At 36.6% G+C, this 11246-nt stretch overlaps 1 protein-coding gene across 1 annotated transcript in view; it reads left to right on the top strand.

The window, feature by feature from the left end:
* The window catches only part of Cd2ap (CD2 associated protein), a 132784-nt gene extending 121917 nt beyond the window's left edge, over positions 1-10867 (top strand). Inside the window, exons 14-18 of the mRNA XM_023719181.1 lie at positions 2161-2273; positions 2968-3069; positions 4262-4443; positions 6317-6380; positions 10780-10867. Coding sequence (XP_023574949.1) covers positions 2161-2273; positions 2968-3069; positions 4262-4443; positions 6317-6380; positions 10780-10821 — 503 coding nt within the window. The 3' untranslated portion in view covers positions 10822-10867. The remainder of the gene's footprint in view (positions 1-2160; positions 2274-2967; positions 3070-4261; positions 4444-6316; positions 6381-10779) is intronic.
* Positions 10868-11246: the final 379 nt, after the last annotated feature.

Below are 11246 nucleotides of genomic sequence, written 5' to 3'. Positions count from 1 at the left end.
CTATAGCACTTGGGAAGCTGAAGCTGGAGGATTGCTCAGAGCTCAGTAGTGAGTTCAGGACTAACCTGAGCTACACAGCGAGACCTTGTCTCAAAATATCTCCCACTCAAAATCAATTTAAACTATGTAATGCATTTTCCACTAAAGTCATTATTTCTTATGATTTGCTATACTTTGTAATTGTAGGCAGTTATGAAAATACTTAAAAAGTAAGAATTCTGATGAAGGAGCTAAGTGGTTTAATCCAAGAGAGAATACACGGAGTTATCTGTGGGAAATAAAAGTAATAGGGGGCTTGCCAGATAGCTGAGTTGTTTAAGGTGCTGCTTAATGCCACACCAGACCCACCCTTAAGGCAGCCTGAGCCAGCTAAAAAAAAAAAAAAGTTCTCAAATTTTCTGGGGAGAGGGAAGAAAGAACTCCAGAGTTAGAAGATAGAGAAAAATAAAAATGCAGACGTCAAAGACAAAAAGCCATAACCCAAACCAAATTCTAAATGCTCAAAATTGGCAGCACAAAATCAAAGCTGTCTCCTGACTTGCATTGTGGCAGTCTGAATACCCCCCAAAACAATTGTGCCCCCGAGACTTTTGGAAAACAGATATACGATAAAAGTAACTAGACACACACAAAACAGCCAACTTCAGCTAACTATTTTGGATTGCAAATGAGCATAAGTTTAATGTTCAAACAACCTGATAAAATATCCATTTGGAAACTGGAAAAAAAAAAAAAAGAAATAAAATTAATAGTCAACCAATTCCCAAACAGTGATTTTTTTTCTGCCTTAGCTTTGTGTCCTCCATCCCTTAAGCAAATTCTCTTAAGTTATTTTGAATATGAGTATAATGAGACGTTTCTTTGTTACTGGGGCTGAACCACGTGCCTTTATCCCTGAGCTACTTCCCCAGCGCTTTTTCAGTGTTGAGATGAGTTCTTGCTGTGTTACCCCGGCTGGGTTTAAACTTATGTTTTTCCTCCTTCTGACTCTCAGAATGCTGGGATTACAGGGTGTGGTACCTTACCCAGTTTACTTAGGTCTTTTTATTTTTATTTTTTTTTTTTTTTTTTTTTTTTTTTTTTTTTTTTTTGTGGATCCAGGGATTGAACTCAGGCCCTTATGCTTGCCAGGCAAGCACTGATTCTACTGAGCCATCTCCCCGGCCCCTACTTAGGTCTTTTTAAAGGAACAGCTGCACACAAAGTTGCGTCTAAATTTCTAAATGTTACAGCCAAATAGTGATGTGAAGGATGAATACTAGTTTAGAAAATTGGAAGAAAGATATTTGCTGCTGTGTGGGTTATTTTAGCTGTGGCTACTATTCCTACTTCATCATGATGGCTGTGGGAAGATTATATTGATGAGAATTTAGTGGTAGGGTTCTTGTGTCATTTGTAAATAACTGAGCTCAGAGTTTGAGAAGCTCCTATAGTAAGCACTTCTGAATCATCTACTGAAAAGCCATGGCATGTGTATAATCTCACATATAACCTTGTTAGAGGGTATGAGATATGTCTTTAAATCTAAATTATTAGGTCCAAGATAAACTGGCCTGTGATGGGAGGAAAGCAAATTAATGACGTCTGATATGTAACTCATGATTTCCTACCATGGTCATGTCTAAACAAGGGTGCAGGAAAGCAGAACCCTTTGTATCCCAAAGCAGCAGTGTGCCATGTGATATAATTGAGTTCTTCACATGTGAATGTAGTTACAAGTCAAGTAGTCTACCACTTGAAATTTAAAACACATTTTACTTGGAAATCTTGAGTATGTTGTAATTAATAAGTTTAAGTAGATTGTGTGTTGTTTAAAAATAAAACAAGAACTTAATACAGTTTTTAAAAATTGCTGATACAGTTTATAGTACAGAATCATCATTCCATAAATTTGTGTTGAGGTCTAAGGTTTTTTTTGAAAAATAACTCTTTCACAAAAGTCTTGTACTATAAAATGTGTCAGGTGAATAGTATTTTTTTTTCAAAGGGTGAGTATTGTTTTCCAAATGCATATGAAAAGCACAGGTCAACTTGTGTGCTCTTCACAGTAGTGATACTCTCTTAATTTATAGTTTTTTCAAAAGCCAGAAATACTATTTTTTGTCTCTTTCTTAAGGTACAGTTACTTCTTAGTATATAATGTATATTTCTATTCTCCAGATATTGTAAATTTTGATGACATAGCTTCCTCAGAGAACTTGCTCCATCTCACTGCAAACAGGCCAAAGATACCTGGACGAAGGCTGCCTGGCCGCTTCAATGGTGGATATTCTGTGAGTTGCACTTACTGTGGGAAAGCACAGAAGATCCAGCAACAGACAGAGAGGGCTCAGAGCTGCATCTGGGTTTAAAAAAAAAAAAAAAAAAAAAAGATGAAGACAGCTCTTACGCTCAGATGGCAAACCCTGGCATTTAAGGAGATACAGGGAAAGAGAAACTTATTTCAGCATGAGGCCTGGAGTTGAAGCTCACAGAAGAGATCTAAGGAATTGGCCTGAGAAACCAGTTTAATCTACTTGTTCAGCAGTGATGATTATATCTGAGTAGGAGAGACTTACTTTAGTTAAAAATTAGAATTTTTTTTTTCTCCTGAAATTGTCACTTTTTGTAGTACTTGTCCTGATATTTAAGTCAGTAGTTTCTTTTCTTGATTTCTATTCATTGCCTGGAATATGCGTCATACTTTAATGTTACATTAGCTCTTAATGCATTATGGTGCTTTTAAGTGACCTAAGTGGAGAACATCTTGTTATTAGGCGTGCTGTGTTACTCAGTAAGCCTAACGATAAGATAGGCAATTATGTTACTCAGTTTGAAGTAGTATAATATCCTGCTAGCAGGCATGGAATGTTAGGAATAGTGATAGTTGAAAACAAAGTGGTAAAACTTAACTTGCTTTATCATCCAGTTGTTTATTACAGTTTCTTTCTCTGATCTGTTCTCTCTTGATTTCTGAAAAATCATTAGCCAACTCACAGCCCAGAGAAAACCTTGAAGTTACCAAAAGAAGATGAGAGTGCCAACCTAAAGCCATCTGAATTAAAAAAGGATACTTGCTTTTCTCCAAAGGTAAGATAAATTGCATACTAAGAATTCTGTAGTTTCTAGAACTCTTTGTGAACATCACAGAGAAATAAGATAATTGGAAATATCTAAGATAATTTGAGTTCTTAACACTGCAGATCTGCTTTAGATGAGCATTTATTATGTAAATGAGTAGCATATGACTTATTTCATAGTTCTGAAGATGTGGGTCTCTGTATGTTTTTCTGAAGTTATTAGCCCACATGGTGATTTTAACCACACCCAAAGAGGAACCCCACACCTGCTTCAGAATGGCAAGAATAATAGGCTGTCTGTGTTTGAAGCCAGGGATAGCTTTTTGAGGGGCTTTATTGGAAGTGTGTCTTACTGTAATAAATTGTTTCTAATTTAAACATTCACTGTATATTTTGATTATCCCTTTTATTCAGAAAGATCATGTTTCCTCTTAAATTATTTTTCGGTTTCATTGCAGGACATTTGGCTAATTTTCCAGTTTGTCAATGTACTCAATTTGATTCTCTAAGCTATCAACATTCCATTAAAGTTTTACTAAAGTGACTTTCTGTTATTGTATTAAAATACTGAGAAGGTTGCTGGCTATCTAGAACTCATTTTAATGCCTTTTGCATGAATTTCTTCATAATGGATGCTTTACTAGTCAGATTGTCTCAGAGGTAAATCTCATGGACTTTTGTTCCTTTTAAAAATAAAACCATTGACATTTTTCACAGTGCTGATTGCAGATTTGTTCTTCGTCTGATGGTTTTTCCTGTTATGAACCTGAGACTACTCTCTGAATTTTTAAATTCCCCATTTGTCTTGACATACAGGTTAACTAGGCCTTACCCAAAATGCTTGGGCTCAGAAGTCTTGCAAGTTTTAGGTTTTGTGGGGCTTTGAAGTATATGTGCATATATACACTGAAGTTATCTTGCAGATGGGACCCAACAGTAACCACAAAAAACATTTGTTTCCTATAGTCCTCCTCCAAAGAACTTGAAGTTAATGGTGTACATTGCTTTTAGTTTGCTTTCAGCATAGTAGTATATGGCTTCATGTTGCTGCTTAAAAAGTTTGGAGTGTTTGAACAGTTCTGATTTCCAATTTCCAGATTATTTGTACTTAATCTTATACAGTTTACCTTGTTGTGAAATCTTTTGTACTTCAATATAATACAAATACAAATTAATCCGAAAAAGTTTTATTACTTTTTCAGCCCTCTGTGCTCCTTTCCGCACCTCCAAGTGCTTCTCAAGCCAGTTCAGCTGCTTTGCTTACTCCATTAGAAATCAAAGCTAAAATGGAAGCAGATGATGAGAAAAAAATTTCTGTGGATGACCTTCGAGCTCAGATTATTGAGTTGGTGTGCATTGTTGAAGCCCTGAAAAAGGATCATGGGTAGGTACCCTGTTTTCCCCAGTGAGCACTGCTTCACTCGTGTGTGAGGAATTGTTTCACACTGTGCCATGAAGAATTAATTTGCTGGTCTCTGGTATAAGCAAGTATTTTCCAGTGAAACTGTGTGTAACATTGAATTTGACAAAGAATTTATTCCAGTAGTTCAACTGTAGAAAATATATGTGTATACCTAAAATGTTTAGTCTAGAAATGTCTTGGTCTGCGAAAGTCATTAGTTAGTCTGGAGAACATTAAGAAAACTATATTGTGTTTTAGATTTGCTGTAGATCTATACATAGTCAAACTTAACTACCTAGGGGAATTAGATCACTGTCTCCCGGAAGGGTTAAATTGAATATTTATAAAATAAACAGGTTGAGGGTGGTGATCTCTAAAGCCCTTAATGCTGAAAAGTTTTTTGGCATGGGATATAGTGGGACAGAGGTAAAATACATTTAAAAGATTCCCTAATGTTGCCCCCTCCCATTTTTTACATGAAGAAATAAAGGAGAACTAAAGCTGTTGCATAGTCTTTAATGACAGAAGGCTAGAGAGATAGCTCAGTGGCATAAGTGCTTGCCCCACAAATACAAGGTCCTGAGTTCGATCCCTAGTACAGCCCCCACCCCCAAAAAAATCAAAACTTTAATGACAGAGCTAAAACTCAACCTCATATCCTGTATTCTTTCAGTGCTTTTTTTTTTTTTTTTTTTTTTTTTTCTGTGTTGAGGAAACTGACAATCTTTATTTATTTATTTGTGTGTGATAGGGTCTCACTATGTACTTTAGGCTGGTTTTGAGCTCACTATGTTGCCCAGGCCGTCCTTGAACTTGGACAATCCTGCCTCAGCCTCCCAAGTTCTATGATTATAAATATATACTACCACTCCTGGCTCTGGAGCTCTTTTCTATAATTAGTAGCATTACTAGTTTTAAAACTTGATGTTTTCATATAATGCTGTAGAAGCTTTTGTGCCTGAACTTTAGGGGCAAGTGCTCTCCTTTCATGGTGCCTTCTTCTCTGAAAGAACTTCTTGGTACATGTATTGCTGAGGCAAACAGGAAAGGATTTCTTGGGGTAAGATACAGTGTTCACAGCCAGAGAGCATAATACCTAGCAGCCTAATTGTAACCATTTCTTTCTCAATTATCCATTGGCCTAGGATTCTTTATGCAAAAAAAAAATTGAGGTTGTCCATTTGAGATATTTGTAGTTTTTATAACACTTTTACAAGTGTATTTTAGATGGAAACAAAAGAATGTGCCTTGAATACATACAGTGTACATTAAATATATTTTATATATATATTAACTGTATAATATGTGTTACAGGTACAGAATTTGTCATTTGATACCTGTCTTGATTTCTTTAGTTTATTGTTTTGAATTTTTTCAGAGATTTTGCAGTATACAGATTAGAAACAAACTCATTCATCATTAAATATTGAGCTCTACCATTTTAGCGATGGGAAAACTCTTGGTTTGAGAATTTTGTTGTTTTATACTTGTGATACCAGTGTGCTATTTCTAAAAAAGTTTTTTATTATTAGTGCCCATCAAGTATACAGAATATAGGATATCATTGTATTTTCATGTGTGCATATAACATTTTGATCATATACATCCCCCTCTTACCTTTCCTGATTCTCTTCCTCTTGTCTGATTGCAAACTGCCTTCTACTTCATTGCCTCTAGCTCAGGAGAAAGCATGCAATGCTAGTCTTGCTGAGTGTGGCTTATTTTGCTTAATATGATGATCTCCAGTTGGGTTTTCCTACAGATGGCACAGCTTTACTCTTTTTGCTAGATAATGCTGCCTTGTATACATATGCCTAATTGAAGGCCTTAACAATAATCCATACTGTATTTTTAGGAAAGAACTGGAAAGACTGAGAAGAGATTTGGAAGAAGAGAAGGCACTGAGAAGCAATCTAGAGGTAATGCAGTTCCCCTGTCACTGAGCTTTTTAGACAGCATATATTTCCAAGCGCATAGCTGCTTCCACTGTGGGTATGCTGGTCTTCCTTCAGTCAGACACACCCTGCGCAGTTGTGTTTCGTAAATCTCTTACTCACTGTCACATTCTGTTGATTCAACACTTTTTGAATACTTAACTCTCCTAGGCAGCATGGGAATCGTAAAGTACTTATAAATAAAATAAATATGGCCATTGCCTCTGAAGAGTGTCTATTCCCTAACTTCCTTTTTGTTTACATTTATTTTTGTCTCCATTTGTGTTCTTCCTTATATAGCAGAAAGTTCTGTCCTCCCTCTTTGAGAAGCTCTTCCTGTTCCCTGTTGAAGGATTTGTGCCCTCTCTCCTTTGACCTTGCCTTGCGACTGCCTGTCATAAAACAGGAGAGCCTGGGACTGGGGCACAGTGCTTGCACTGGTGCCATTATGTGCAGTTGTGATTGTCTGTTACTCTGACCTGTGTGCCCACTATTTTGCATGGTAACATAAAGACTTGTAAAGATTATTATTCCAGTTAATTACAAAGGTAAGAAAACTAGGGTTTCAAATGGATAAGTAGCAGTAAAGGAGCTGGAGTTCAATCTTTGTGCCAGAAGTAACCAGTCTTTGCTCTTAGAAATTGTCATACTGTGTGGAGTTGACAATTACTTAGGTAAACCTTAGCTTTTGATGTTGAGATAATATGTGTGATGATTCTTTGTAAATTGTCAAGACTCCTTTTTTATGCTAAAACCTACAAGTTATTTGGGGGCCACCTTTGTTTCTTTTATATGAAGATGCTCAGTGTTTTTTCTTCATGAGAAACAAAAGCTATCCTTTCCATATGCCCGCCCTCTTAATTTGTTTAGATGTCTGCCCTTTTCATTTGGAGTTCATTTACTACCTAAAACAAAAATGAATATCTTACATCCACCTATCACAAAGGCCTGCATCTGAGTTTTCTTTATCTTTGATTTAGTTTTTAACCTATTTTTTACATTTGAGGTTTAAGTTTCCTGCTGCCCCCTTGTAGCTTATTTTCATTTTGCTGTTGCTGCCCTGCCAAAGGTTTGTCATAGTTACAAGGTGCTATGATCCCTGCTTCTCTTCCCTTTTTCTCCACTGTAACCTGAATGTAATGTTCTGTCACTGCTGCCCCATGCCCCTCTCTGTGTGCTCACCTTCTGAGCTCATTTGCATTGGGGAATCTCTTGATGAGCTCCACAGTGTGCCTCTGTCTAATTTAGCTCGTGCTTTCTCATTGTCTGTCCATATGCCTAGCTGATAGTCTCCCTAAATGTTCCATTGTGAATTCAGCGGTCCTCCAGTTAAGTTTATTGTTGTCCTCTTCTGTTCCGATTTTCTCTGTTGAAGGTGTCTGTTACCCTTTTTGTCGCACAGAGGTGGTACTTCTGGTTTCTTCTAATTCCATTCACTTTCAGTCCTGTTCAGTTTATTTCCTAGCTTTTATTTATTCCTTCATACTTTTCTTTTTTCCCCCTGATGTTCTTTGTCTTCCAGTTGGCTTGTTTGAATTTCATTCTTTTCTTAGCTTAATCTCTCCTGGCTCAAGAATTTTCAAGAGTTTGGTATTCCTTTGTGAATAGAGTTCAAACTCCTCAACTGTGTGAGTTCTTACATTATTTTGGTCCTGCTTTATTTTTCTGTCCTGGCTTGCCACTCTTTTTCCTGAACAATGAATACCTCTGGACTTTGCTCTTCCTGTATTTCTCTTGTGGCTTTGCCTCACCTTCCAGTAATCTTCCTCTGATTATAATAGCTTTAGTTTTCTCTCAGATTTATATCTTCTAGTTTTTAGAGAGATGTGTAAGTAGTAATTTTCTGTCTTCTCACTGCTTCATCTTTATTTTACCCCTTCTTAGATTATAGGGAAGTCTGTAGTGAGATCGTGTTCATGTCATCCTTGCTGTAGCTCCTAGCATGGCAACTCATTCATACCAAATAGCAGCTAATAAACTGGAAGTAGTGAGTATTGGAGGATACATGTTTAAGATAAATCTTAAATTCTCACTATGTTGCTTGCTTCAAATTGAGAAATTTGATGTTTAGTGTTTTATACATATTCATATAAGAAAATGATAATAGGAGCTAATAGTGTTAAATTTGTATATATGATGTGATTTTTCATAGACATTAGGATGGAAATTAGATGAATTAAATCCTTCTTTGGAGAATCTCATTTTTCCAACATAGTTACCTATTGGCTACCTACTAATTTGTAATCTTTGTCCCCTAATGGAAAAAGTTTGACTCATTAGTTTGTAAAAGCACAATTAATGCATTAAAGTTTCAGGACCATATAGTTAAGGAGAAATGATATTTGCTTAAAGATTAAAAATAGTACTTTAGGGGCTGGGGAGCTGGCTCAGTAGAATAAGCACTTCCCTGGCAAGTGCAAGGTCCTGAGTTCAGTCCCTGGTTCTGCAAAAAAAAAACCCCAACAACTTTGAAGTACAATGTTAGCATCACGCCATATTAAATTATACTGGGCAGTGATAAAGGATGACTAAAGATGAACAATGAGCATTGCTAGAAGAGAGTAGCAATGTGAGTATTTGCCTCATAAGTATATTCCAGAAATTAAAGTTTGTAAGGAATATTACCAACTTTGCATGCAGGGTCATGCTTCCTACTCTTTCTTGGGGGAGGGGCAGGTGGCTGGGTTTTGGGACAGTCTCACTATGTATTGAAGGCTGATCCTGAACTTATGTAGCTCAGGCTGGCCTTAAACTCATGGAGATCCTTGTCTCAGCCTTTGGAGTTCTGGGTTTATAGGTGTGCACCACCATATCCAGCTCTTCCTACTCTTTACTCTTTCCAGTACTAGTTCTTTTTTCCTTACTTAGGAGGCCATAGTAGGAGGAGGATTGTGAGTTTGCAGCCAGCCTGAGCTAAATTCCAAGAGCCTGTCTCAAAAAACAAACAAAAATTTATATTATTGCTTAATGTATCTTTGGAAAACAGATAATAGTATATCAGGCGAGTTATTTAAAGGTATTTTATCTGAGTGGAGGTTGAAAACCGAGGCTTGTTCCAGTCAGTGCTGCTAAAACAAATTAGCTCATGATCACAGTAAAAGAATATGAGAAAAGATCCTGAAATTAATAAGCCATTCATGGGTGTTCAGGATTCCTGAGAAAATTGTGAGCGTATTGAATTAAACTAAAGAATTATGCTTTTTGACCATGGCAGGGCTCTCCTGATTTAGTAATGTAAATCAGCTCTCCTGTTTGTCAGAGGTCTCTTGTGTGTGTGCATTGGTGAGGGGAGAGGCAATGCCATCAGGAGAGAGCAGGGCCTGCACACGTGCACAAGCTATCAAAGGTCAGTGGCCACTGTGGGTCTGATGTTCTTGCACCAGGAAGAAAAGCCACTATGGGAGCTGGGCTTTGCTGACCCAGACCAGTGATGGTGTTAGAGACCAGGTGCCCAAACTGCAACACAAGGCCCATTTATTTATTGCAAAATGCCAAGGCTAGAATGAAACCTGTATACTGAGGTTTTAGTTTAGAAAAAACAGCTGTTATCTGATGCTCAGCTGCTGGGGCAACTTGGCTCATGTGCCAGCAGTGAAAGCATGGGGGCCGTAGGTTCACCATCACTGACCTGGACTTTCCTACTGCAAACACTTGTCAGGTGCTCATGTGGAAACACAGCATGCTGTTTAATGACTTGAGTTACAACTCTTTCATTATAATATGTGATAATTAAATAATTCTCTGTTGTTACTGTGAACTTTCTTTTTTCCAAAAGTTCCTTAATTTCTAAATTTCTATTAAGTGAATGATGCCTTCTATGGGTAGAAATATTTTCATCACAGTAAATTTAGGTATATTCCAAGGCTTTAAAGATAATTTAATTTAGTAACTACTGTTTACAAATGATAAATTTGAGCCAGGTAAAATTATGTGTTTGAATATTGTTATATAGATTAGTGAAGAACATAAAGCTACATGTCCTCTATTCCCCTTGCTATTCTGTGCTGCCCCCTCTGATGAATTGCATGCACGCACTTTTTCAGTGTGGTTTCCAGGGTCCTCTTGTTCTTTGGAGGATTGATTTTCTTAACAGTCCTTATTTCCAAAGCTCAAATTACTTCTGAACATTGTTCTGGATGAAAGAACTGAATTGCTTTATTTCTTGTTACCTTCTGTTAGGACCTTACGTTGGGACCAACCTTTTCCTGCTGTTGAACAAAATTTTATCTAACAGTTGTGTCACTCCATGGGAAATTAGATTTTAGATCTGGAAATCATAAGCTGCAGATTTAAGAGTATGAGCAAATGTTAATGACGTAAGCTAAAATAAACTGTACTATAGTGATTTTTTATCTGTTGCTCATTTGGTGTTTTTATATTTTAGGCAGAAATAGAGAACCTAAAAAAAGCTGTCTTACCTTCTTGAGGAGCCGTGGTTCCACTGTGTTAATGTCCCAAGGATTCAGAAGCAACACTATGAATTCAACTGACTTGTACTTTAATACATGAAATGCTGGTGTTGTGATAAAGAAATTACCACGATTTCAAAAGAAATTCGAGTATATGAACTATATCTATGGAAAAGTTAGAGGAAGGGTAAAATTTTATATATATATTTTGTTTTGCCAATATGAAACGAAGAGGCCTTATTTCTTACTGTGCTGGGATTGCAAACATTTTTGTTTGTTTGTTTGCTTGAAAATACTACTGAGTCTGTATAAAAAGGAAGAAAATTCATAATAGTTTTTTATTGAAACTTTAGTATTATTTTTAAAGAGATCTATACTATAAATATGGTGATATCTTTCCAAATAATCTGTAAGATAAACTATTTGAGAAGGATAAATTCAC

Source organism: Octodon degus, unplaced genomic scaffold, assembly GCF_000260255.1.
Source record: "Octodon degus isolate 3935 unplaced genomic scaffold, OctDeg1.0 scaffold00005, whole genome shotgun sequence".
Taxonomy (NCBI): Eukaryota; Metazoa; Chordata; class Mammalia; order Rodentia; family Octodontidae; genus Octodon; species Octodon degus.
This window is presented reverse-complemented; position numbering and strand designations above follow the sequence as displayed.